At 38.4% G+C, this 27,731-nt stretch overlaps 2 protein-coding genes across 2 annotated transcripts; both read right to left on the bottom strand.

The window, feature by feature from the left end:
- Positions 1-2,042: 2,042 nt before the first annotated feature.
- On the bottom strand, positions 2,043-3,611 carry LOC104604234 (actin-depolymerizing factor 5-like). The gene is made up of 3 exons (XM_010268503.3): positions 3,448-3,611; positions 3,042-3,301; positions 2,043-2,448 (listed from the first exon to the last, which is right to left on the bottom strand). Exons 1-3 carry the CDS (start codon positions 3,466-3,468, stop codon positions 2,295-2,297), a joined length of 435 nt encoding a protein of 144 aa, XP_010266805.1. The 5' UTR covers positions 3,469-3,611; the 3' UTR covers positions 2,043-2,294.
- Positions 3,612-11,388: 7,777 nt separating this feature from the next.
- LOC104604233 (26S proteasome non-ATPase regulatory subunit 4 homolog) lies at positions 11,389-27,159 on the bottom strand. The gene is made up of 11 exons (XM_010268502.3): positions 26,985-27,159; positions 26,757-26,870; positions 26,425-26,530; positions 18,514-18,628; positions 18,220-18,429; positions 17,807-18,116; positions 16,154-16,277; positions 12,878-12,981; positions 12,718-12,786; positions 11,984-12,068; positions 11,389-11,885 (listed from the first exon to the last, which is right to left on the bottom strand). The coding sequence occupies exons 1-10, from the start codon at positions 26,994-26,996 to the stop codon at positions 12,018-12,020; spliced, it is 1,215 nt and encodes a 404-aa protein (XP_010266804.1). The 5' UTR covers positions 26,997-27,159; the 3' UTR covers positions 11,389-11,885; positions 11,984-12,017.
- Between the last annotated feature and the right edge of the window lie 572 nt (positions 27,160-27,731).

The raw sequence follows: 27,731 nt of genomic DNA, 5'->3' as shown, positions 1-27,731 counted from the left end.
CAAATTAAGTGTTTATTCCAATAAATACTTATTTTTAAGCACTCCCGAACTTAACCTAAAAATCAGGGCAAGTGGATCAATTTCTAGTTGAAAACAGTTACTGAATTTATTAAAATTTTCCATGGTAGAAGGATTGGTCTCAAATAAATCTCAATTTGAGTTCTAGCAAAAATATGAGGTGTTTGTTTCATTATTTTGGGGTAGAATTTTGTGGAGAGTTGAAACCTAAAAATTAGAATGGAATCCAAGCTCCGAGCCTCCGATCCCATTTGGGGCCTCAGCCATCTTAATCATGAAAGCAACGAAGCAGCAGATACATTGCCCAATTATGGTTTCGACTACCAAAGCAAAATCACTTTTTTTTTTTTTCTTCTGGTGCGACTTCTTTGTCTAACAAGGTAAAAGTTGCCTTTTCCATTCGTGGACTAGTTGGGCCTTTACCACCTTTCTCTTTTTCTTTCTTTTGGAAGGCATTTAGGCATGGATTATTCTTGGAACATTGCACGTAAGTGGTGGGTAAGGGTGTTAGGTACGTGCTATTGTAACAATCTTTATGATCGAGATACATCAATGTGTCCAATCGCAATCCACTTAGATTAGGGTTAGGATAAGATTAGTTTCAGTATTAATTTATCCTCGCGTCTCTTGTTATCCTTCTATTTGTATATCTTGACATAACTGAAGGAATCAAAGGCTTTCTATGCGCGTCTGTTCTCCCATCTGGTTACAAGGTTCAAAATTTCGATCCAGTTGATATGCGGATTGGGGCGTATCAAACTGTTTCGAGGCTTACTTCTTTTTTATTTTAGTTTTTTTCTTTTTTTAACCTGATTCAAAGGGATCGATTTAATGCCTGCCTACCCCCTGAACCAGGTCAGACCCCAAAACACTCGCTGTAGGAACGTATTGGGAAGCCACCGATACATGAATTGTTAAGAGAGTTGAAAAGGCTAAGGATAGACCAAAATGCAGATGAATTATAATAAGAAATGATTTAAGCAACTCTAATTTAACAATGGATATGAGATTAAATAGAGCATGACGAAACACAATTCATATGGCCACTATATCAGTTGGGATTAGACTTGGCATCATCATCACAATACAAATCCAATTACATGGAGGTTAGGCTTGCAATTTATATGCTGTACTATTGGGTTCGACCACTGCTGAGCTTGCTTTGCACTGCAAGTCCCAAGCCTGGATATCCAGGAGTAGCTGTGTCTGTGTGTAAGGCTGGCAAGTGGGGATGAAGCTTTGCTTAGTAAAATTGGGATGCTGACGAAATTGACCACTTAAGGTTATCTATTTGACTTTGGTTTAATGTAATCATACTTATCAAAAGCAAAACTTCGGTACAGCTTTCTCTTTGTTTCACTGTTCTGCCAAGTAGATCATTTAAACCCCAACCGCCTAACCCACTCCAAAATTCAGAATTCTCTTCATCAGCCTGGAGAGAAATGAAATCATATACGGGGAGACAAAAAATGATATCATGATGCACGCGCCTGTGTGGAGATTGCTAAATTATTAGGGTCTTAAAGAGGGAAATCATGTAATTGTGAAACTCGGAACCTGGAAATTTGAAAGCCACTTTTAACTTAGGGCCCGTTTCATTCACGGGGATAGGAGTCTGGAAATGAGATTCCATTTCAGTTGAATCGATGGTTTTTTTAAATTGGACCGGACTTGATGGTTGGATCAGAAAACAGAGAATCGGTTAGGTGATTGATTCCATTTTACCCCAGACCGTTAGTTCTCTAAAATCGTTAATTTGGTCAATAAATTGCTGATTCAGGCAGTCAAACCATTCAAACCGTCTAATAGTTTTGGCGGTTTTTTTTTTTAATTTTTCAAATTTTTTATTTTTTTGTCAGAATGGGCCATTCATTCGATACAAACGGTCAGGCCATTCAACCCAGGAACCAGACCCCTGACCGGTTCATTGTCCAATTTGACTATAAAAACCTTGTTTGAACCAACAGGTTATAGGATTCTTAGACCATTTCAATTTCGATTCCAATTCCAATTTTAATTCCAAATGCAAACGAAACGAACCCTTGTTATGCTATAACATTTTACCTGAAAACAAATACATGCTTCAACACATTCATTACCACAGATTAGCAAATCAGCTTATGAAAAGAGAAACAGAGAGGAGCTGAAAAGAGAATTTTAGTACATCCTCTATGATACATGCACTGTATATACGAAAATTTAAAGGAAAAAAAAAAGTGAAGAGAAACAAAATGGTTAATTAGACTATTCCTGTTTCCTTCTTCTGCTTCTTTTCTTCATCTATTGGCTTTGTCTTTAATGATATCGAACCCCATCTCCGTCGGATCCGTGGCCTGAACTTCGTAGTGAACACCCTCGAGCACTCTCTTCAGTCCTTCTTTCGAGGTTGCATATAACATTTTCGCTCTTATCCTTGAAGCCGTCGGAGCCCTGAAATTCGCCGGAACAAAATAATCATAAACAACCCCATTTCACTATAATAATGAAACCAAGATTGATTGGTGAGCAATTATAGAATAGCCAGAGGATCATAGCAATTGGAATCAGGAAAGGGGATCAATCCGATTAGAGACTTCCTATATTTGCAAATTGCAAGATCAAATTGACTCGGAATCGACACGGCCCCACCGCGGATTTCTCGATTCCGAATCCTCGGCTGGAAAGGGAAGATTAGACCAATCACGGAACTCCACGTCATCCTGATATATGGCCCACCTATACAGAGCTAACGTGAGGTACCGTGATTGGCCCAGCATTGTCCAAAAAGTCCGATCTCCCTCTACGAAACATATGCGCCCCACAATGCCCCACAGCACATCCCGACAGAGCTAACGTGAACTCCTACTTTTCCCGTTTTCCGAATCGCAAATTATAGCCAACTTTGTGATTACAGAAAAGTTCAGGGACAGGATGGTCATCGGAAAGGTAATCACTAGTCATCACCGAGCAGAGAATCGAGGGACGGAAAGGGAGGTAGTGAGATAGATAGCAATTAGCAAAGAGGCAAAGACAGAGAAACGAACCATGCGATAAAAAAGATCTTGCTCTTCCGGCAATTATCAACGGTGACGAAGTCGAAATCAAAGACGGCATATCGACAATCGTCATTAGGGAGGGATGCGGCCATATCGTCGTAGCTCTCGGCGGGCCCACCAACCTTGTCGACCGTCACTAGCCTCGATCGCTCGTCGATCTTGAACACGATGTATCGGTGTACCTTCTTCCATTTCAACGCCATGAATGAGTCCCTGCACTCATCCGTTACCCACATTCCGGTCGTCGCCTGTTTGTCGACAACATACGATCGACAACCGGATCAATTTTAGTTCAGAGACAGAAAACCAAGGAATTGAACCATCAACCAGAGTCTCGAAAGATAAATGAAGTCGATTTAAAAAGAAAGAAATCATCCGTAACGTTGTGGATTACCATCTTAAAAGCCATCGCCATGGTTGTTGCAGTCGGTATGTCGGTGAAGGTCTGGTTTGAGTGACTGTGTGTTCCCGATTTCTTCTTCTTCTTCTTCTTCTTCTTCTTCTTCTTCTTCTTCACAGCAGTGTCTGTAATCTGTATGAGATAAGCACCAAGCTGGGAGAGTAGGACTGAGTAGGATTAATATATAGAGAGATACATGGATTCTTAAAATTCCACTCGAGTTGATTCTATTACCGATTTATCTGACTACATTTCATCGAATTAAACTATGATACCGGAAACGCATGATATCCTAAAAGTGGTGACCAATCAGGGTTTTGATTCGTAAAGTTTCTTCCGATATCGGCATCATAGATATTGTCGTCTTCATCAGAAGTCTTACACGTGTACATGTTAGGGTGTTTTTTCCCCTATTTGGTAATTGTCTCTACAGATGTCAGCATTCCGATATGGTAAATTTACTTCAAAATGACCAAACTGACCTGCTATTGTGCTATTTAAGAGTTCCGTCTCTGAGAGTCTCTGAAAGACTGGCACGGTGCAGTTCTCACCCGACCCGCCAACTCCACCCGGATTTCAGGCGAACTAATATGATCCGCTTCGCTGCTTCCCGTTTTGTGCAATACTGTTGGCTAGTAGGCCAAGGCCAGCTTGGACACTGGGTCGTGACTCGTGGCATCGTGCTTCGGTGGACTTTATTTTCCTTTTCTTTTCCGACCCGACCCAACACCACGGCTAAAAAGGAAGAAAAGCTTATGGAGTTATGGGGCCGTGGCCGTGGCCGTGGGAGCGCCAAGAGGAGCTATTCACAAACCAGCAGGAGTGCAGGACCAAAAAGAAATGAATAATAATAGGTCTAGGTCCTTTTGAGGAGCAATGATCTGGAGTATGAAAGGTACACAAAAGATACAAGTGATGTGATCTGTTGTATCGCAAATCAAACGATCTTTGATGATGGCCCGCATGCAAGCCCATTGACAGAGATGGGGCCCACTATGGACAGTAGAGATGGCTCAGATGGGCGTTATGCGTGCCGATTGCCGACAGTAGTAGTCAGACGGAGTGAGAACAATCAGGAAGGGTGGTGGCCTGGTAGTGGGGCCACCCTCTGCCACACATCAGGCCGCTGAATTGGTGGACCATCTTTTGTAGACTTTGTACAGCAGGAGCAGGACCATATCTGTTGGGACTGCAGCCGGAGCTTCGTTTCGTACCTAAGCTTAAGCCCTCCTGCTCGTGTCGTGAAGTCAGTCGTAGATGAGAGATTTCTTTTAGTGCGTCGAAGGTGACCGGCGCACGTTGGTTAGTAGTAGTACGATTTGTGGGCCGGATCATATGCAGAGTCCAAGAATGAAACTTTTTTCAATTCCCATCAAATGGTAGGGCCCACCAAAGCTTCCCCCTCTCTTTTCTGTAGGGTCCACCGACGTTGATGATGTGTTGGGACTGACTGATGATGCTTCTTTATCCAAGTCCAACGATCATTAATTTTATTTTTTATTTGGAAGTTGGGGGGAGGGGTGTGTCCGTCGTGTTGGTGTCTTGGTGATTCCATGGACTGATGAGTGATGATATGGGGCTTATCCTACAGATACGGGTTTGTGGAAATTGCGACCACCTGACTGTAAGACGCGTGGTGGGCTAGCATTCCCAATTTGTTACGTACGGGGGGTTTTATTAAAATACATACGGCTCACCTACAACTACAAATAGTCAAACATCGTATTTGTTTAGATCCGGAGAGCAGAGATGCGAGATGTGGACCCCTCCTCTCGGATCACACGCCTCCATTCCCCCTTCCCCCCGTCCCTCAAGTTTCACACTTTCTTGGCGTAAAAGCAAAGTGGGAACTAGGAAGAGTGAGAAGTCGCAAATCACAGCTTTATAGAAAGAATCAAAGTGATGATAATAACAAAAGTTACAAAACGCATGAAGCAAAGAGTTAAGCCGTGAGACTGAACCCATTGGTTCAATTCCAACCCAACCCGGCTTGCTTATTGTTAACATCTCCCACTCTCAAGGTTTTAAATTTGGATTGGCGGTTGATACGTATTATTTTGAAAGAGTTCAGACACATGGAATATGTATAATTAGATGGTTTCGCATTTTTTTGTCCATATCGAATCGATACGAAACTCTCCTTTTTAAATTTAAATTTAATTCATCTCTTCACTCTCATTAATATCAATTTTAGTCACTAAATGCTAATATTATTTAATTAAATATTCATTTGAATTACCTTTAATTACAGCATTTAATATGTATTTAAATGTTATTTAAGTCAAATAACTTGTTAAAAATCAAAAACCGAAGGTAATAAGTTTTGAACCCAATTTATTTGCTTACAACAATAATTAATTAACCATTAGGACAACCTTAATTGCTTATTAAAACAACATGTTTTTTTTACTTGAAGTAATCTTTCTTGCCTTGTGGATGTTTCCCAACAAATGCTAAAATTTGATTATTAAAATTTATATAATAATAAGATAAATACAAATTATATTTATTTATTAAAAATTAAGGTATATATTAACTTGTATACATAATAAATATTAACTAATAAATGACTTCAAAAAAATATTAGTATATATACAGACACATGCATTTTAGTTATTCTACTATTTTTCAAGAGTTACTAATTATATCCCAATACTTTATATAAATCATTAAAGAATGATTTTTTATGTTTAAATAAATTAGTTATAATCACATAAAACTCATTTTTATTGTTGTTCATATTAAGGATTTTCTAGTATATCCATGTGTATCTTGATTTTTTGTTTGTATCTATGTGTTTCCAAAGTGTATCTCGATATGTCTCTTAAAATCACCTTTCCAATACACCTTGTGTTTCCAATACTTTGAACCTTGCCCACTCTCAATTTTAAATAAAGTTGTAATTGGATCGGGTTCAACAAAATTTGCATCTGATCCAACTGTTGCATCCGAATCCAATCAGATTGTGAAGAACTTGGATTCAAATTTTATTTTTTTAAAATACTAGAAAATAAAAAAATTAATTACTTTTCAACTTTTATATATAATAAATTAATATAAATATAACATCTTGAATGTATTATATATATAATATAATATATAGAATATATTTTTTATAATTAAATATAATTATATAAAACTTATATATTAAAAACAATAACTATCATAATATAATCCAGATCTGATTTTAATCAGATGGGATGGACTCAAATCCGAATCCAATCTGATTATTAATTGAATGTACATTGCAACGTCCAAATCCAGTCTAATTACATAAATACATCATCTGAATCTGAGATAATTGGATCCAATGTCAAATTGGGCCTCGGATTTTTGGGTATCATTAACAGGCCTAGTTGTAAGGCCCATGCCGGCATGCTTCAATGAAAATATATTGAGTAAAGTAGGAATGCAAATGGATCTGGGCATATTCAAATTTGCTTAGGCCACATTTGTTTGAGGTGGAAAATCGAACATGGGTAAACTTTACACCCCGGTTCGATTTTACACTTGTTTGGAAAGAGTGTAATCTTAAATAGTATATCGGCATAAAACTCATTTTTTGAATTTTTTTACATCGATAATCGATGTAAAATATACATCGAAATTAAGGATGTATAACTAACATCTCTTTCTTCCTCTCTGTTTTAACTATTTTCTCTCATTGGCGTCGATGCACTCCGTCAAACATCTAGTCTAAGATTTTGGCACTGGCAAAGCTTTGATTGGCACTGGAACCCAGGGCAACAGTGGCACCGACGATTTCTCTCTCTCTCTCCCCTTCTTCTTCCCCCTTTTTTTTCTTTCTCTGTTCCGTCACTGTTGCTTTGTAGCGGCGGGTCTGAACCCAGAGCGGTAGTGGCACCGGCGAAACCGCCACTGAAATCACCCTATAAATAGAAGGGAACGACCCAGGTTGGTGACATGCCTTCCTCTGTGTTGTGTGAAGAAGAAAAACAATGACGTAAACAGAAGAAATGTGGTCCAAACGGAATCAACCGGCAACGAAATTTGTCAGATTAGTTCAAACACTGAAATGTTAACAGCTAGGTAGCAGGGAAAAGAACTGCACCATCTCATCGAATTTACACCTGGACAGCCAAACATGATTAGTGTACATTTTGAAAATTTACTGATCCCAATTTCTATCGACAACTAAACCAGTTCACATTTTTCATCGATGTAAAACTGAATTTACACCTAAAACAAATGCAGCCTTAGTCTATATTCAAATTTGAATGAGATCTTATTCATCGAATTTATCACCTTTCATATCAATAATATGAATTAAAAATGACGTATTTTGTGTAAAAAATAAATTGAATTAACTTATATGAAACTTGAAACTTTGATATTGGATCAGATAGGGGAGGAATATATTCGATCAAATTATAAATTATAAATGGATTGAATTTAAATTGAAATTTGGACAAATGGACACCATTTGATCCTAGAGTCACAAACCCTAATCAGTAAATCATTTATGCTCCTTGGAAGAGTGAAAATACAAATATGTTGCAAAACCTTATACGTGGTCCATATGCATTTTTAAACCTTTTGCACTGAACACAACTATTTGCACTCTTCCCAAACTGAGCCAAGAAATAGGGAAACTAACCTCCCTAATATTTTGATCTCTGCTATAAAAACCTCGCGAAAATGCCCCCCTTCCATTGATTGTCCTGATGGAAAACACTGGCTTATGTGTTAAAAGTATTTAAAATCTCATTTTTACACAAAAAATTGTGTTGGGATGAAGATTTATTGAATTGCCTCCAGAAAGTAATTCACTTTATTTGAGTTCCATTGTTTAATTTCAAGTGAACTGCAAAACTGAAGAAGTTGGGGTTGAACTAACACCTCTCCTATTGTCAGAAATACTGTACTCAATTCAGGCAACCTGAAGAATGAACAATACTAAGAGTCATGGTTTTCAAAATCGGACTGGATAGGACGGTTGGATCGGAAAAACCTGACCGGTTTCATTTTACTCCAAAACCGTTATTTTGCTAAAAACTGTTGATTTGGTCAGCAAATTGTTGAGTCGAGTAGTTGAACCATCAATTTGGCCATTTTATTTTCTAAAACTTTTTAATTAATTTATTTTTTATTAGAACGGGCCGTCTGTTCAGTTCAGACGATCGGATTGTTCGACCTAGGAACCAGACCCCTGACTAGTTCGTTGTTTGGTTCGATTTTAAAAACCTTGCTCACAGTGCATATTTGTATAAGGCCATGATTGAGAGTGCTTAAAAATAAATGCTTATTGGAAACAAGTGCTTATTTGGGTGGGGACCACACCATTAAGTACTTTTTAGTGTTTGGGAAATAAGCCTGAAATAAAGCACTTTGTATAAGGCCATTTCAAGCTATTTTCGGGAAGCTCCAAATAGAGTTTTTTGACTTTTTTCAACTCATCTTTGTGCAGAGAGATACGCGAATAGACGCGCCTTAACCAAACGGTATTCAAGCTGATAAGATCTTGATGCAAAAGCTCACATCATCTTTTGATTATCAGAGCTTCCAAAAAATATTTTAAAAAAAAATTGTTAAACAGCCCTAAAATAAGTGTCAAATACAAATAAATAATTATTCGAATAAGCACTTATTTTTAATTTAAGCAGTCTCAAACATGGCGTAAAAGGCATAAGGGAAGGTTTTTGCGAAGGTCGAAGAAAAATAAAAATTTAAATATTATCAGAAAACATAAGAAACTTAACCAATTTTTTCTGTAAAAAAAATATAATTAAAACTTGCCTTTATTCAGTCTAAAGTTATGATAAGGCTTTGAATTGAGTATATACCTGATGGGCCCTAAATTTAACCTGAAGTGAGTGAATATAAATAAGGCCCTGCTCTGCAAATAAAAGCACTGGATCCAAAGTATGAAACACAACAAATACATGAAGGAGTTCGAAGGGAAGGGGTCTTGTCCACTTGTTGTGTTTGTGAATGAAAGTCGAAGGTCTCAAATTTCGACCCCTAGAGCAGTCTTGATTCTTGAGAGCTTTACGAAGAGGTCGGTCCAAAAGGGTGGTGTAGTCGAATAAGGCAACAATCAGCAATTATTCCATGAAATAATTTAAGTTTTTGATAGGCCCATTAAAATAATAAATTTAGAGGCAAAAAGCCCCTCCCCCCTCCCCCCTCCCCCCTCCCCTCGCATGTGTACACGTGTATTGTATATGAATCATTTCACTATTAAAATATGAAGCCCATGATGAAGGGTGCAACTCTTTCTAAAAGGTGGGTGGGTGACAAGACATGACCTTCGGTGGGATTATTTTTAGTGAGATAAGGATCGCTTGTCACTGAAGGCTGTGTTTGGTTTGATAGAAAACAAGAGAGGAATAAAGGGTTGAGGGAAAGTTCTCAGGCCATGCATAGCCTATAAAAAAGAATAGATGAGAATGGAGGAATGGAATTGGAATCATGCACTAAAATACAACAAACATACCAGCAAACACTACAGAGCTGTAATGCAGGGGAAGACAAGAGTGGCCCATCCCATCAGCAGTCATATAGTGAAGAATTCCATCAGGATCAGGCCAACCACCATGTTATGGAGTGCATAGAAGACAATAGGAGGCAACGAACGTCTAAAACCACTGCGAGGCTGCTTAGCAAGAAAGATAAAACCACCTGAGACTTGCTAGACCAGTTTGTCATTCTGTTACGATCCCAGATAGGAAGTAACACGTAAATTTCGTCTACTTCGAGGGAAATGAGATACCTCCCTGAGACTTGCTTGACCAGTTTGCCATTCTGTTACAATCCCAGATAGGACGTAACGTAAATTTTGTCTACTTCGAGGGAAACAAGATACCTGCAATAAAAAATTAAAAACCAAATGGTTATAGGTTAAAATCTTCAATTGATTCCTCTCATAGAAACAATGGAAGTATATTATATATATACACTCCAACTCTCACACAACCACTCATTAGTCATTACCCATTACACCCATACCAAACTGTTCAAGTTTTTTATTTTATTTTTGGAATTTTAAGGTTAATTCCTTTAGTTTTAGTATTTTTCATTATTTTTTTTTTAAATTTCAATTATTTCTTGGGATGACCCAAAATAACCCGTGGGTCAACCCTAACCAGAATATTAAGGGTTAGGATCCAGCATTTGCCAACACCCAACCCAAAGTTCAACCCGACCTGAAATGAACCCAAAGTATCTTAACCCAACCTGAACCCGACCCACCCAATCCAATTGCCAGGCATAGGAACAACTAATAACAACTTTCACAAATGGGCCCATGTGGCTCTCTGCTACATGCATGGCCCAACACTTCACCAAAAATACCCACCAACTTATTCTTCCGATTTAAACCACATTCAATAAGTGGGCCCACTAATGGACCCATATGTTAGGCACGTAACAAGATTGAGCATTGACGGTGATTGATGGTGTTTTACTCCTCAAAATGAAAACGAGATAGAACAATCTACAATCCTATCTGTTTTTCAAAAGAGATGATCATCATCATCCTACTCCACGGAGGAATAATTCACGTAAAGAGCGTACTTTCACATGTCGAGTCTTACCAATCATACAGCCTATAATTTGAAGTAATACCAAAGGCGCAATTAGGTTTTATTTTCATCTAGCTTAAATAAGATAGGTATGATCCAGATCCAAAAGGAAACGTTTTTAAATTTTAATTGGGTGTTATCCACTAGAGACCTTGGAACACTTGGGACCTCCTAGAAGGCTAAAACATATCCAGCCTCAGATCATAGATGAACCACATGAATGGATTAAAAAATCTACCGGCCAGAATGAGGTCAAAAACTCAAAACACATGCATTCGAGTGGTTACTGATCGGACCCAATTCCAGTATACGAAGCCGCTTGCGAATCGGGAGACCAGCGAGTGCGAGTGGCATCACCGGTCCACAACACAACCGAAAATGGATGCCGATGGACATAATACCGGGAGTCACAAGCGCAGAGGAACCAACCTTGCTAGGTTTCCCATTGCTTTACCTTGTCTCCTTTTCCATAGTGTTATCAGCCATGTGCAGACCGCATTTACACTCTGGTCTGATCGCTACTTAAAATTATAAAATAAGAATCAGGGCAAACACAAAAGACAGCCCTCACCAGAAGGTAGGGACATATGTCAGATCCCTTTCAACTCAAACAGCGTTTTTTTTAAGTATTCCTTCCAGTGAAGCAAGCAAAGTCGATTAGTTTTGATGGGCGCAACAATCATCACCAACAATGATTTTTTCTAGCAACCATTCACCCAGAGTCTGCCATTGAAGAACCCCATCTACTTCCATGAAAGATATCTGAACAATGGAGTGAATGCAGTCTTCCATATAATATAATGTGTATCTGTTCATGTACTGTCCTCTCCGCAAAGTGCAACTTAATGCCCCCCCCCCAAAAAAAAAACAATACCGAGCCTTTCTGACCTGCAGCATTACAGAAAAGAAGAGTTACGATCCTTGAAGATTACATGCACAACGATCTCTATTTCTTTGTCGTAGAAAAGCCGTGAATTGAGGTTTACCTTTAAGAATCAGCAGCAATTAGGTGGCTTATCTTCATTTGTCCTCCTCATTGGGTGGCTTATCTTCATTCTTCTTCTGTTGGGCCTGGTCATTATATGTTGATACAATCAGAGAAACATAATACCTTACAGGCTTTTTCCATTTGTTTAGGAAAAAGATAAGTTTTTTGAATAGATTTATATCTATAACAAAAGATCTGTAACTAATACAATATCATGACTGACAAAATAGCATGCAACCAATCTTCAAAGTTTCAAAATCTAAATTCTGAAGCTTTATTTGGTAATAAAATCAAATTATTAAAAGAAAATAGAAAATTACAAGGAAGGTGACCAGAAGTCATCCAAGAGAGAAAAACACTCCAACTCCCACCAACGCATACTAACCAAAACCAACCCAACAAGAGAAAAACAAAAATCAAAACTCTCTGAAATGTCCATAGTTCTAACAAAGCTTCATAACCAATTTACAAACAAGATGGCGTTGATGTCATTATGGGATTGAAAACTCACACTAATTAAATGCGGTATATTGTCCATGGTAAAAATACAACTCAAAACAACAAGTACTTGAGCAACAAGTGTAAATATGCCATAGTTATACGGACATAAGAACAGATAGCATAAAAGACTAATGCATTCTGTCACTTCATTGCAAATAGATTGTGGGGTTTCCACCTACAACCAACATTACTTGATGTGCTCATGGATCAGAACCTAAAGCCTCAACTCACCTCTGATTGCCCTTGCAAGGATGCAAGAAGATCTTTTACAGAAGGGTCATTTGGATCAACTCCTGGAAGCTGTGACAGAAATAAATTATTAGGCAACATGCAGAGTGAACTAAATGTAACATTTTACTTAGTTGACAAGTTCAGATCAACATAAACATACTGAAGCAAGGATAGATGACACAAAGGACTGGTCCCCCAACACCTTGGTCATCTCTGTCTGGCTTGCTGAGTCTTTTGGATTGTCTTGCACAGACATTTGAAGAGCTGCGTGCAACCAAAAGGAGGGCATAGGTCATTGTATGAAGGACAAGAAACAGGATACAAATCAATTGAACATGTGAATGCTAACAATGGCAAAGTCTTCCATTCATGTTACAAAGGCTAAGCTAAGTTGGTACAAAGTCATATAAATCATCATCCTCATGTCCCACTTCTTGCTGCCAAAGCTGCAATTGGTTACGGTTTCCCATCACAAGTAATAGAATACTGCATTTTGAGCAATTAGTTAAATGAAAATAAATGATTGAGAAATGTAGTGAGAATGGGCCGAATGGGCTTTAGTGTTCTTTATTTCTTTTAAGTAATATTTAAAAGTTACGTTGCTTGGTTATGGGCCTTATCGGCCTTCTTTTATTTTCTTTAATTATTTTTTAGTGTTGGCCACCCCATTAAGGGCATCCAAGTAAATGTACTCAGACTTAGAATTATTAATAAAAGTGATGAAAGGGGGCTAGAGAGAGGTTCGATTTCTTCTTTTCTCTCTTCCCTTCTTTTCTTTTTCCACAACCTATTGCTGAAACTTCTTTCTTCTTCTTTCTCTTTCTCTTTCTCTCTTTTCTTGCATTATCTGAATTACTTTAAGTGTAATTTTCAACTAGAAACAACACATAGGAGCCAATTTTTTATATTGTCTCCCTGTTCATGATCATCAGACTAACTAGGTTACAGGAGACATCTTTGTGAGGATGCTGGAAGGCCTGTCTGGGGCAAAACAAACCCCCTTACATCAGAGGCACTCACAGTAATTTGTAAATTTGAATTTAATGCCCATCTTTAAACACAACATGAATGGTCAAAGGAGTGTGTGTGTGTGTGTTTTCTTGTAGGAAGCAGCTTCCTAAACAGCCCCATCAAAAGAATTGAAAATCTTGAAGCAACCTTGTTTTGAGCACAAGTCCTTTACATTTGCAGCACCTACTTGCTAACCCCTTAGAATGGAACCCATTGAGATCTTTTAAACCCTTCAATATAGAGATCCAAGGGGTAATTGATTAGTGCAATTGTATAACCTTGGGCTGACAAGCATGACAATGAAGGTACAAGTCTGAGAGCAGTCACTATGTGTAGAGATCTAACCCAGTCTTGTTGCTATGACGCCCATGAGAAATTCCACCTTTTAGCTTTTGTCATTGAAGATTCTTGCATTTGTATTCCAGAGACTCTATAGTACCATGGTTCAAAGTTTACGTTTAAAACATTCAAAACTTTTATTTTTTTTTACTGTTTTGTTAAAAAAATTAAAGTTTTGATTTTTTTTTACTGTTTTGTTGGTTCTTTTGTCAGATATGCTGTTACTTCATACATTCATCAAAAAAATATGTTGTTACTTCATATAAAACAAACAAAACTCACAAACCATTAGAATTAAGTGTTTCAGAGAGCCAAAGATACGAAAAGATACACCTGATATAGAGTATCGTATCAATACTTTGAACCTGTATAGCACAAAATCCCTAGTACATCTGAACATGATCTTCCCTCTTAGTCCTTACAGAAATATCAGAGGATGGGATCAATGAAGCTACAATAAGAACAAAGAGAAAACACTACATAGACACCTGGCCCAGCACTAGCAATCTTTCCCAAAATTTTACACCATAGCAAAAAAAAAAAAAGGATCAAACTGTAGGAGTTAAATAAAGAGGTGGATTGAATAAGTAGCATACCAATGCAATATAATACTTAAGTCTGATTCTCGGTGGAAACCTCCAAAGGCATTTCCCCAAATGAGCAATGTTCTTATATACCTCAATCTACCAAAATCCAAACCAACAACTTCTTTCCTCTTGCGTGGGCTAGCCCAATTAACAGGTCACCAGGATCTGATAGAAAGCCTCATATTCCTCTCAATTTAATTAGTTAACTTAATGGGTGCTTTGAAAGCAGAAAGAAAGTAATCAGCCTAGGTGGAATGCTGCTTCCTAAGGAAATGTAATCCTTTTCCAGGCAGCTAGGTTTTTAGAGAACTATTCTACTAGAATTTCAGAAGTAAATGACCCTTTTATTCCCTCCTAGAGGAAGTCAAGGTATTCAAAGGGCCAAGGAGCAGTCTCACACCCTAATTCCTCCACCTCGCTAAGGTTAAATCCTGAGAGAAACAATGATGCAGGATGTACCTGCAAATCCATATCTTCATTAGTTAGTATGCACATAAACTCTTTTCCTAGAGCCTCCTATTGAAATTCTATTCAACCCTATGCATTGTACAGACTTACTGGCTAAGAAAAATAAGGAAAAGCATCCTAGAAATCATAATTAAGCCTTTCTAGGAATCAGCATCTAATATCTTCTTCAAGGAATCAACACCATCAAAAAATTAGATAAAGGCAAACCCAAGAGACAAATCCTACTTTGGAGTTAGGACCATGACTTTAACCTACTAACATAATTTTGATTTGCTAATCCCAACTATATGGGGTTGGCTACATGAATTCTGTTCCAGTTCTACCATTCTGTCCTGTTCAGTGAAATGCCCATCAGATGAACTCACCCAGGCAACGATCTGAAGTGGAGAATCTCAGATCTTACACACACATACAAGAGCGAACAAAAGACAGCTCATTATCCAACATATCCACTTTAACTGAACCTAATTCTTTTTAAGGTAAAATAAAATTTATTGAAAGGAAAAATAAATTACAAGAAAGGTAAGCAGAAGCCGACTGAAACCCCATCAACCAATCCACATGACTATGAAGTGTAAACCTTTTTCTAAATCTACAAGATAACATTCTCAATCTCATCAAGACCACTGATATCCGATTCTTCACTTTGTTCCGTTAAATGCAGTTTCCTGCCCTTACATATTTTCCACTATTATAATTGTTGGACCATTCATATGTTTTCCCATTATATATACCCATCCATTGCTTTTATGAAAGCTATATGTGTTTATGTGTATTCTTTCATCTTAATTCAATTATTTGGAGGCTCAAGCATCATGCAACTGGAGGCCATCTATTCACCTTAAACTCACTTTCTAAAACACCATTCCAAGAAATGAAGTTCAAATGCATGAAAGGAAATAATGAACCACTCAATAGGAGAACGAAATGAAATCTTCTAATAATAACATGCATAATTCCCAATCAATGAGTGACTAGTCCTGTAGTTGCTTAATACATGGAAACTGCCCCATCAAAATGCAAAAGCTCACCAAAGGCCAAATCTTGATCTTCTGTAGTTGCTTCTGACATATCTGTGTCACCCACAGAGTGACTAGTCCTGGGGTCATCCATTGACATTGCAATGGCCTGCTCTAGCAATGCAGTCTCATCATCCTGTAACCACCTAACACTGAACCATTTAAGAAATTGGAAGGTGATAAAATTAAATTTGCAAATGCATCTTGCAACACTGAAGGTAGGATTTTCCAAATTTGTGTAACAATCAAATGCAGCAATTGCATCCATTTATCAAATCATACAACAAAAATATATCAAAATAATACAAAGCTCCCTCCAACATATAAAGAGATTATATCAAGTCCAAAAGCAGAATATTCTGCAGTCCTTAACTTGCTTAGAAACTTTCAAGTTGGTGATAAAATTTTAAAAATAAATCGCCAAAAAGTTCCTCTAACAAATATAATAATAATGAGTTATTTCCTTACATTTATTGGTTGTGAAATCCTGTCATTTTTTATCAATATTTTGAAATCCTGTCATAAGGAGTCATAAATCTAGTCATTATCCCTTAATTTTGCATGTGGGCATTTTCATAGTTTTAATGAATAGTATTCCACCTTATGCTTTTTTACCTGTTCTTGTTGTTTTCTCTTCTTTTTGAAGGCAATTAGTCTCAACTTAACTCAATAAAACCCCATCAACCATATGAAAAGTTCACTAGTGTTTGGAGTCTGTAAATGAAAATTTAGAAGTTGTGCTGCCGCATGCTTCTGTTGCAAGATGACTAATCCTAGGATGATTCTTAAACAAGAAAAATGAGGGATTCTAAGTGTGACAAGCAAACCCTAGTGTAATCTAGTGCTGTGCTCTCTATTTTGTTCTCAAAGGTTTTCTATTACTAAAGTTCCACTGCAGCTGCTTGTGGTTGTTTGTGAGTGCTTTACCAACCTACTTTAAACACTCTATTGAGATTGATACTTTGGTAGCATCTATAAGCCAGTAACTACTAATTAAATTGCATTTCTTTCATGTACTATTGGGATTGGTACTTTGGTAGCATCTATAAGCCAGTAACTCCTGTTGAGCCATTTTGAGCAGATTGGCCTTAATTATTAGTTTTCCCCAATTTTCCAATTTCCTCCATTTGAATTAACCTTTTTTATCAGCAAATGAACTTTATTTATTAAATTGAAGTAAGTTTACAATTGTTTTACTGAAGAGTTGCCCAAATTACAAGGAAGCAAGAGCTTTCAAATACATAGGTCAACCAGTTTCTTTTTCACTGCATCAGTTCAGTTACAGCTCCACTTGAATTAACCTAATTCACTACCTGCCTGAGAATTATCTTTAACACTAAACTACCCATTTTACCTAGTTAGTTTCAAACTTTCAATCAAAAAACATCTCAGTTAACTGATTCATCAATTCTAATATCAATCACTTGCAACCCTAGTTGTTCTGCATTAAATAGACACAACATAGTTGCACAGATAAATGCTACATCTTGAATCACAAATAACAGTTCCTGTTTTCTATTATGTGCCTAAAATCGTTTTCAGATAATACAAAAAAGAAAACTAAAAAATATATACAAAAAGTCAGAAAAATTGATGTCTAATGTGGCTACCAAAGAACATATAAGATGATTTCCAAGGAAAAATAGAAGTTGTGATTAGACAAACCGTTAGATCATTTCTTTTGTTGTCAGCTTCAGGGGCTGTAACAGTACCACTTTCGGTCATAGTTGTATCCTGTGAGTTTGAGGGTTGTTCCCCTCCTTTTTCTTGTCTAGCAGCTTCCTCTGCAGCCCTTTTAGCAGCTGCTTCTTGCCTTGCCCTTTCTTCTTCCATTGAAACTCTAAGAGCAAGGGCCAGCTCAGGATCTAGATTGGGATCAACGCCAAAATCAAAGCCTGACACACCACCTGCCGCTGCTGCTGCTGCTGCTGCAAAACCACTTCCCCCTTCTCCATCCCCAGTGAATATAGGTGTGCTGTAATGAAAAGGAAACCATATCACTTCAAATGCACAAAACCAAACTAAGCTATTAAAATGGAAATGTTAAACAAGGAAATTACCGACATGGCAACACCAACCTTATGAGCACATCAGAAAGAGCATTTGGACCAGGTGGAACATGAACAATGTGGCTGCTGTCATTGGTGTTCACAGCAGAGAGGAGAGCCTCCAGCTTTTCTTGTTTTCCATCATCTTCCTCACCAAAATCAACAATATCAAGAGCAACACTGTTCTTTTTCAACTTTCTCCCAATTGTTTCTAATACCTTCTTGTCATATTTAACTGGGCTGAAATAATGACAGATGATAACATAATTGAGCAATAAATGGTGATGAGAATGATAAAGCTTAACAAGAGAGAATGTTATCAACCTTCCAGCAAAAACTATAATTCTTTGTTGCTGCTTTTTGTTTTGGCGATGTTTAAGAGCCAGTTGAGCTACCTGAATCCCAGCAGCCAAGTTCATTTCACCACCTATTTCTAAACCTGCATTGAAAAGGAAGATTTTTTTTTTTTTTTGAGAAAATGAAAAGGAAGATTTTCCAGTATACAACATACCTCAGCATAAGCCTGATGCTAGCCATGGGAGTTTTTCAAATGACTTGTGTGATGTTTTTAAGGAGTTTGCAGATAAGCATATAGTAAGCCGTGGAGTGAATGCTACTTTTTTGGCTCTAATACCTAAGAAGCCTGATGCTAGCCACACTAAAGATTTTAGGCCGATTAGTTTGGTGACAAGTATTTATAAAATCTTGGCTAAAGTGTTCTTGTTGAGGATTAAAGAAGTCCTCCCCTCTATAATCAGCCAAGTTCAAGGGCGAAAAATAACCGACCAAATCTTGATTGCTAATGAATGTGCGGAGGAGCTGAAAAGGTCAGGGAAAAAAGATTTTATTTGTAAATTGGATCTCAAAAGGCTTATGACTTGGTGGATTGGCAGTTTCTTTTAGAAGTGTTGAGGAATTGTGGGTTTGGAATGAGAGGGTGTAGATGAATGTTTGGGTGTGTTAGTACCTACCATTACCCAATCTTGGTTAATGGAGTGGTGAAGGATTTCTTTCCAACTTGTAGAGGCGTTAGGCAAGGGGACCCATTTTTACCTTTCCTTTTTACCCTAGTAGCTGATGTTTTCAGTAGAATCATCACTAAGGTCGATAGGGAAAATATTATAAGGGGTTGGAGGATAGGTAAAAGTCGGACCCCAATCATCCATCTTCAGTTCACGGATGATTTGATGATTTTTTTGTGATGGGGGTGACAGCGAGAAGGCAGCAAATTTGAAAGAGTTGATTAGAGGATTTCAAAGAATTTCCAATCTAAGAATAAATATGGAAAATAATTGTATAGCAGGAACCAATTTGGAAAATAGAGAGGTTGAGGCTATTGCAGAGTGCCTTGAATATTCTATGTCTTTGGCCTATGTCCTACTTAGGGCTTCCGTTAGGGGCAAACCCTAGGGAGACTAGTTTTTGGATTCCAGTGATAGAAAGTTTGAAAAGAGACTAGCTTTGTGGAAGAACTACATTTCCTTGGGTGGTAGGATCACCTTGATAAGAACTACCTTGGCAAACCGACCTACTTATTTTTTTGTTTGTCTTTAGGATACCACCTTGGGAAGCAAAGAAGCTAGATAAATTAATGAGAGACTTCCTTTGGGAACCGAGACAAGGAAAAAGGATCATTTAGGCTATGTTTGGTTTGAAGGAAAAGGTAGGGAAAGGAAGGTAAAGGCAGAAAAACCTATACAAGGTTTGTAAAGGTTTCCCTACTTTTTCTTTCAAATCAAACACAGCCTTAGTGAAGTGGGAAGTTGTGTGTAGAAACAAAGAGGAGGGCGGTTTGGGATTAGGAAAGGTGGCTCAGAAAAATTTAGCTCTATTGGGGAAGTGGTTATGGCAGTGGCCTTTGGAGAGATGGAGGCTTTGGCACGAAGTGGTGGGAAGTATTCATGGACATTCAGAGAATGGGTGGAATGTTGGTGTATCAAAGCAGGCTACTTTGGCAACACCTAGGAAAGCCATTCATAGTGTTCTTTCCCAGTTCCTCAAGTATGTCAAGGACAATGTTTGTTCTAGAAACTCAATTAGTTTTTGGGAGGATATTTGGGTTGGAGACACCCCTTTGAAGAACCTTTTCCCCTCACTATTCTTTGCCTCCTTGTACAAGGAAGAGGTTGTTTCAAACTTTATTTCACCTGTGGGAACCCCCTTAGACCCAAATTGGGATTTTGGCTCTCATAAGGGTTAAGGGATGAGGAGATTGATTCCCTCTCTAATTTGCTTTGTCTTTTAAGTCAAGTTTGTTTGGATCCTTTCTAAACTCAACAAAAGGATTTGGGTTTCCAAGTCTAAAGGGGTTTTTTCTTGCGCTTCTTTCTTCAAGTCCCTCTGTCAGTCCCACTCTCAATAGGTTTTTTCCCTTCAAAAAATATTTGGTGCAGGCCGGTTCCTCCTAAAATAATGGCATTTTGTTGGGAAGTGTATCATGAGAAAGTGAACACCTTAGATACCCTACAAAAGAAAAGACCTTTCCTTTGTATCTCATCCAACTAGTGTACTCTTTGTAGAGCTCATGGAGAGGATTGTTACCATCTACTAATGTCCTGTCCTATTTCTGTAGAATTATGGGCTTGGCTTTTTCTGTTGTTTGGGCACAGGTGGAACTTGCCAACAGAAGTAAGCATGATTTTTAATCCCTCTACCTTCATTTGGCCAAAAAAACAGAGGAAAAAGTATGTGGAGATGCGCTATAGCAGCCTTGATCTAGACAATCTGGGAAGAAAGGAACGCTAGAATATTCCAAGGGAAGGAGAGGAATAGTCATGATTTAAAGGATTGTGTGTTGAATAGGGCAATACATTGGTTAAAGACAATGGAACTGTTTCATCAATTCTCCTTTACAGATTTATGGAGAAATTGGTTAATAGTAGCAAGGTGTTCATCCAGCAAGGCTAGGGCAGTTACAAGATGGATCCCACTGCCTGAAGGCTCATTGAAGCAGAATTCTGATGGGAGCAGCCAAGGTAATCCAGGACGCTCTGGAATGGGGGGTGTGCTGAGAAACAAGCTTGGAGAGATTGTACTCCTCTACCCAGGTCCTTTGGGATTTGGGGATTCAGTCAGGGCAGAATTACTAGCAGCCCTACAGGGAGTGCAATTTGCAAATCAACGGGGCATAGGGCAGCTACTGATTGAAGGGGACTCCAAGGTGGTGGTGGGGTGGTTGAAGAATACTACTACATGGCTATAAGAATGAAATCAAAAAATTTCAGTGGCTAACAAGGAATATGTCTGTTCTTATACAATGGGTGGGGAGATCAGCAAATGCTTTGGCTGATGGTTTAGCTAAGCAAGGGGCAATTAGGGAAGTCTTGTTTTGGGCTCAGCTATAATGCTTGTTTTTTCTTCTTTCTAATTTCCTAGTAATCAGTTGGGAGAGGCTGCAGATCATGCCTCACCAAGGGCTGTTATATCTTGTATGAGCTTAAAGCTTTCTATTAAGTTATGAAGTAATAAATTTTTCTTTATTCATAAAAAAAAAAAAAAAAAAAAACATATGTCAGCATGAAGGGAAATCAGGACAAAGGAAAGAACACTCAACTTATAGAATGTTAGATTGTTAGAGTGAAAGTTCACTTGTTTATAAATGGTCACCGAGAGTTGTTAATAAACAGTCCATGAAGGAAAATAGCATAAAAAGTAGTAACATAAATTGAGTCTAGCTCACTGATAAAAAAAAAAAAAACATAAATTGAGTCTAGCTTAGAAGGATCAGGTCTGGTTGGGAAAAACCCATACCCAAGCCAAAGTGTTCATCACTTGAACATAATCTAGCCCAATCAAACTTTAACCCAACTGATCTGCACAACATTTCATATAATTTTTTTGAGTAAACTAATAACATAAAAGTACAAGCATTGTACTGGGGATGTGCTATGCAAGCTAGCAACCTGAGGCAACCAAATTTTAAATCTTAACAGTTTTTCAACTTTTACACACTGAATCTGGCATGAAATCCAATTAGGCAACTTGGGTTTGGCTTGAGCCCCACCATCATGAGTGAGTGTGACCACTGTTTTAAAAGGTGCACATTGCTTACAATACTCTACACCTTGAGGCTCATGCATTCTAATATGATATTCTTCATGCTATTAGAAGCCTTGGATGTGTACATTTACATGTTTATGTGCTTGGATCTATGTTTCAATATATCTAAGAATGTTTTAAGGTATTATTTAACATAATAGGGTTTTTTTTTTGAATAAGCAATGTATAGAGAATTTTAAAATGCAATTACTTTCATTACAGTCATCATTTATAAGAACATGTCATCTTTTTTCTTTCTTTCTTTCTTTTGAAAAGAACACTTTCATTCAGAAAAAAAGAGTGATGTACATGAGAGGATGTAAAACAACAGGGCTCTATAAAAGAAAAAAAAAAAATCAAAAACCCTATCCAATCCAGATTTAGCTAAAGAGTCTGCCACTTGGTTCAGTTCTCTAAATCCATCTGTAACAGCATCCAAGGGACTCAGAGAGATCATTGATTTCATGAATGAGATGAAGTAGCTGTCAGGGGCCTGCCCCATACTTAATGGCCCAGCCTATCACATTCCAGGAGTCACCTTCACCAGTCAAGGAAACAGCTTGAGTCTCTTTGGCAATTACTGAGACCAGAAAGAAGGGAGCGAGCTTCTGCTTCAGAGGCATCAATTGCAGTTGTGGGACCACTATAAAACCCAACACAAGCCACCATCAGATTTGAGGATGAACCCAACCCCCCCCCCCAAAAAAAAAAAAAATAAGCAGCACTGGGAGCTCAGCTGACCTTTTGAGAAAGACATTGAATTACAAAATGGAAGCACAATGAGTCCGGGATGAGAGAGTTGTGTTTATGCCTTGAATTCCAGTATTAGGAGCTAGGGTTTGGAGTCTGAACACTGTGACTGCAATCTCTACTATTTTGTAGTGGATTTCTTCTCCTCTGACGCCCATGGACGTAGGCTATAAGCTGAACCAAATAAATCTCTGACTGTGCTTGAACACTCTGTTTTCTATCTTGCTCTCTTCCTGTTTTTCTCTACTTGCCAATTGTATTTTCCAGACCCTGGTTTGTTTTGTTTGTTCCACAACAGAGAGGCTGAAACTGGGCTGGGGATCAAAGGGGGAAGATTTCAGGTACTCCAGAAGGTTTCTATCAAGGTCAACATAGCTGATGCCTGAGAAGTCTTCGCTGGCCAGCATTCAAGAATTAACCAAAGCTAGAATATGCCTTCCGTGGTCTTCCAAGGATGTGCCTTCTGAGAACATATGATCTTTTATTCATTTATATGCTCTTCCAATATAACAATATACTCTTTTGCATATTCGTATGCTTTTAATCATTCTAGTTTCATGTTGTTTCTTTAAAAAAGGTGTTTATGAACATTACACCTCATGCATCCAAAGGTCCTAGAGTCTAGCCTCAGACCTCTGCACTTTTAGACATTGGTGCAACCCCCTACCCCTCGGTTCAGCCAAATAGTAGCATAGTACTAGTTCCACAAAGTTCAAATTTTGTTTACATACCTTTGTTCTATATACTATTACTATACTACTCAAATTAGTTCAACACAACCCAAATCAAGTCTACCTTAGATATGTTAGAGCCATGTTTCGGAAACAAAACTGGACCATGCACCAAAATTTTGTTTAATCCTGTTGAGAGTAAAAACCTATTTGGGGACCTCACCTAATAGCTTAAGCTTTTAGGTTGAATGGTTCCTTGAGATGGTATCGGAGCTTGTTTGACCAAGTGGTCTAATGTTCGATCCCTGTCACTCCATTATAATTAATTAAAATTCAGCACAAGGTATGGATGGGCCTGTGCTTGTCCACACTTCAAGCCCATTAGGCTTTCACATAAGGGACCTCACCCTAATAGCTTAAGCTTTCAGGTTGAATGGTTTCTTGAGAAATCCACTGATCTTTGTAGACCACTTTAATGTCTTAGATATGTTGATTTGGTACCTCATTTGGATGGACTAAGTTTAAATCTTGATACATAATTTGGATGGCTGAGATTTATTGACTGATCCTGTGAGGTTATTTTGATGTTACAGATCTTTGGCATAGTTTTCAAGGTGCCAAAGCGCATCCAGGCAGAAAGAGGCACTTGCACTCCAATCTGTTTCTTTAAATAAAAACCTTAAATCCTAGGGTAGTTCCCTAGGTGGCTAGGTTCCAATAGCAACCAACATTCATCTTTTGCTTGAATGAATATTCTTCATCAAATAAGTATAAACCTCATATCAGAATATAGAAAATCAACATGTTCGTGAGAAGAAAAAGAAGAAAAGAATGAACAATGAAGAAAAGAAAGTTCATACCTGTTTTTTCCTAGGTAAAGAAGAAAAGAAGAAGAATGCTTTGATTGGATAAAATTTTAAGTTCTACCTTGCTTATCGGCTCAGGTCTTAAAGTCTTCAAGCTTCAAGACAGCATACACCAACATGTGTGTTGATTGAACAAACAAGAAAATAATAAAAAGAAACTAGTATATATGATGCCTATATTTTCTGATAATCTCATAAAGTTAAAAAAAAAGAATATTATATAGCACCTTGTACAAGGTGCTTAAGCGAGGAAAACCACCATGGACAATTGGACGCCTTGTCACCTAGTTATAGCCATCATTAAATTATGGGCACTTGAATCATTTCTTACTACTTCCATGCAAGTCCTTTTCGGCCTGCCCCTAGATTTTCTAGCCCCTTCTTGTAACAGATCAAATCTTCTAATAGGGGGCAAAGTATCACAAGTTCACAACCCCCTAAAGTACTAGGGGCCCCCGTTGTAGGTATGTACAGCTCACTCGAACCTTCAAAGAACACTCAGACACCAAAAGTAACACCACAGAAGCACTTACAAGCAGCTTGCAATCAATCCCCAAGCTGCGATGAACTCGCGGTACATCGCCACAGAAGCACTTACAAGCAGCTTGCAATCAATCCCCAAGCTGTGATGAACTCGCGGTACATCGCCACTTTTGCGATGAACCCACAACACATTAAGCAAAACCGCGATAAACCCGCCGCGGCCCACAAGGTCTAGCCAACGCCCAAACCTAAACAAACCCCAGAAAGACTCGTCCAAGAAGACCCAAGCACACCTGAGTGTGCGATGAAGGCACACCCGCTATGACGTGCGATGAGCTCACAACCTGCGAACCTGCTCTGGATGACGGGCTAGAAAGGACAGTAGGTCGGGCCCACGACAGCGAAGGACTTTGCAAACTGCCACGAGGAATTGATGAAGTACCGACTGCTGAACGGTGACATCACCGTTGCCACATAGGATTAGTCATGACACCCAAAAAGGTAGTAACACGTGAATAATGAGAGAACTCGAGGATAAGGCCAATCCTTGAGAAGATCCTCATGAGACACGTGGCGATACCCAAATAGAGCATCCAATAATCGACAGCGAATCAAATATTCCCTTCCCCGATACGGAGCAAATATCCTCATCTCCTACCTTTTGGGATCTTGTAACCTCCATAAATAGAGATGCTCCTCACATTAGAAATCATCAGATCCTAAGCATTTTTACCATCCAATACTCCCGTGTACGCCCTAACTCTCCTATCGTGCAACCCTAACCTAAGAACTTTGTCCTTCCTTTCTTATAGGCCTTCCTTTGTTTTTCAAAGAGATCGTTCCTCACCCCAGCCTTACACATCCTACACCCATAATTTACCCTTTAGGGTATTTTATGTTTTCTATATTAATTGACAAGGATTTAATGTGTTGTAAACTTAAAAGTTTTTGTTTGACTCAAATACTTAGAAAAAATGGAATAACGGCCATCCATAACATTGTGGTTCCTCCCACTGGAAAACAGTTCTTAGGGTTATAAGGTTCCACCATAATCTACAACCCTACGGACTAACCAACAGCAACTCCTACAGTCCCCAGCAACTGATCTTAATCTCATATAACATGTAACACTACATTGTACACACACTTGCACACTTGCACTCTACATGAAAACCTAGTGAATCACAAAGACAGAGTCTACATCGCATATGAGAACTGATAGTCCTTTGATCTCACAGAAAGAATGGTTACCTACATCCAGATTCTAGAATATCGCTTTCCCAATAACGTCCAACAGATAACAGTAGCTCAAACTATCAGACCAAAAAGAAAAAAAAAAGAAAAAAGAAAAGAAGATATGGAATTACAACTAATCCATTGTGGAAGCAAATTGAGAAAAGAAAATAAAATAAAATAGAATAGAATACCGTGCATGCAAGCCAATATCTTGCCGAGATCACTGGTCGGCGTGACCAAAACACGGACTCCTTTGCCTGCCATTGTTAGAACTCCCACGGTATTCTCCGGATTAGACTGCGGATACATCAGTGGATTCACATTTGCATTAGAAACAAGCCCTGAAACAAACTGAAATGGAACTACAAACAAACAAAACCAGAAGCAATCCCAAGAGTTCATTCAACAACAGTATAGGAAAAAGAAAAGAAGTCCCAATTCAAATAAATCAAACCTAATAAATTTCTTCCACTACAAAACTGCATTTCCTAGAATGACAAGAAAATGGATGGCCTGATATTACCTGCGTCTTAGCTCCACATATGAGATTAACGGCGTCAGCTTGCGCTTGAAACCTTGTGGGCGCGTAGTCACCGTTTCGCATCCATTCCGAATTATCGATACAGATCATAGTAGCCTGACAAACAACAACGCCGATCAGAAGAAACCCTAATCCCAAAAAAGAAAAAAGAAAAAAAAAACAATATAATGGTTTCGTTCTAACTAATAAAGGAGTGATTCAATTACAGACCTCGAGAACCATGATGGAAGGTTGGAAGGAGCAACAATGGCGAATCAAGACGAAGTAATCTTGTAGGGAAAAAAAAACCAACTTATTAGTGGGGGATCAAAAAAGAGCTTCCTCTTCCTTGTGTCAGAAGGCTACTGATTTGTTGGTAACTTGGTAGACTGTGTTTGGTTTGAAGGAAAAAAATAGGAAAAGGAAGGAAAACGTAGGAAAATTTATACAAACACAGCCTTAGTTACTATTATTACCAAAAAAGGATTCTTAGTTACCAGATTGCCCTAATATTTAGAGAAAATAACATGAAAAATCCGATTTGCACCAGATTTGTCCACGACAGTAATAAAGGGAGCTCCTCAGACCGGCTAACATGTTTTTGGTCAGCATCAGACCGGCTAGAGTTTATCTTAGTTACCAGATTGCCCTAACGTCATTGCACAATTTACACCTAATTCAAGATTTTCTTTTTAATCTTTGATCAAGTTTGTGTAATATGGGAGTGTTTAAAAATACTAGCCGGACCCGTGTATAGGGATGGCAATTTTTCCCATCCTCGTCGGGGATCTGACTTCCCCGATCCGATGGAGTTAGGGATGGAGATTGTTTAGGCGGGATGGGGATGGGGACGGGGATGGAGATTAATAAGAATCCCCGATCGGGGTTGGGGCGGGGCTCGGGATCGGGGTCGAGGATGGGGATTGAGGTCCCTACCCCGCCCTGACCCCGATTATGTATGTATATATATATATATTA

Source organism: Nelumbo nucifera, chromosome 6 (genome assembly GCF_055504915.1).
Source record: "Nelumbo nucifera cultivar China Antique chromosome 6, China Antique-T2T, whole genome shotgun sequence".
Classification (NCBI taxonomy): Eukaryota; Viridiplantae; Streptophyta; class Magnoliopsida; order Proteales; family Nelumbonaceae; genus Nelumbo; species Nelumbo nucifera.
The sequence above is the reverse complement of the archived record's forward strand: the minus strand, read 5'-3'. Positions and strand labels throughout refer to the sequence as shown.

Bases quoted from the DNA above. Each gene is read 5' to 3' on its own strand.
- LOC104604234 (XM_010268503.3), bottom strand. From the start codon at position 3,468: ATGGCGATGGCTTTTAAGATG. The intron at 3,302-3,447 runs GTAATCCACAAC...GTCGACAAACAG, and splicing joins TGGCGATGGCTTTTAAGATG to GCGACGACCGGAATGTGGGT. The intron at 2,449-3,041 runs GTTCGTTTCTCT...GGCGAATTTCAG, and splicing joins AAGATCTTTTTTATCGCATG to GGCTCCGACGGCTTCAAGGA.
- LOC104604233 (XM_010268502.3), bottom strand. The intron at 26,531-26,756 runs GTAATATCAGGC...ATGTATCCGCAG, and splicing joins TATGTGGAGCTAAGACGCAG to TCTAATCCGGAGAATACCGT. The intron at 18,430-18,513 runs GTTGATAACATT...TCATTATTTCAG, and splicing joins ATTATAGTTTTTGCTGGAAG to CCCAGTTAAATATGACAAGA.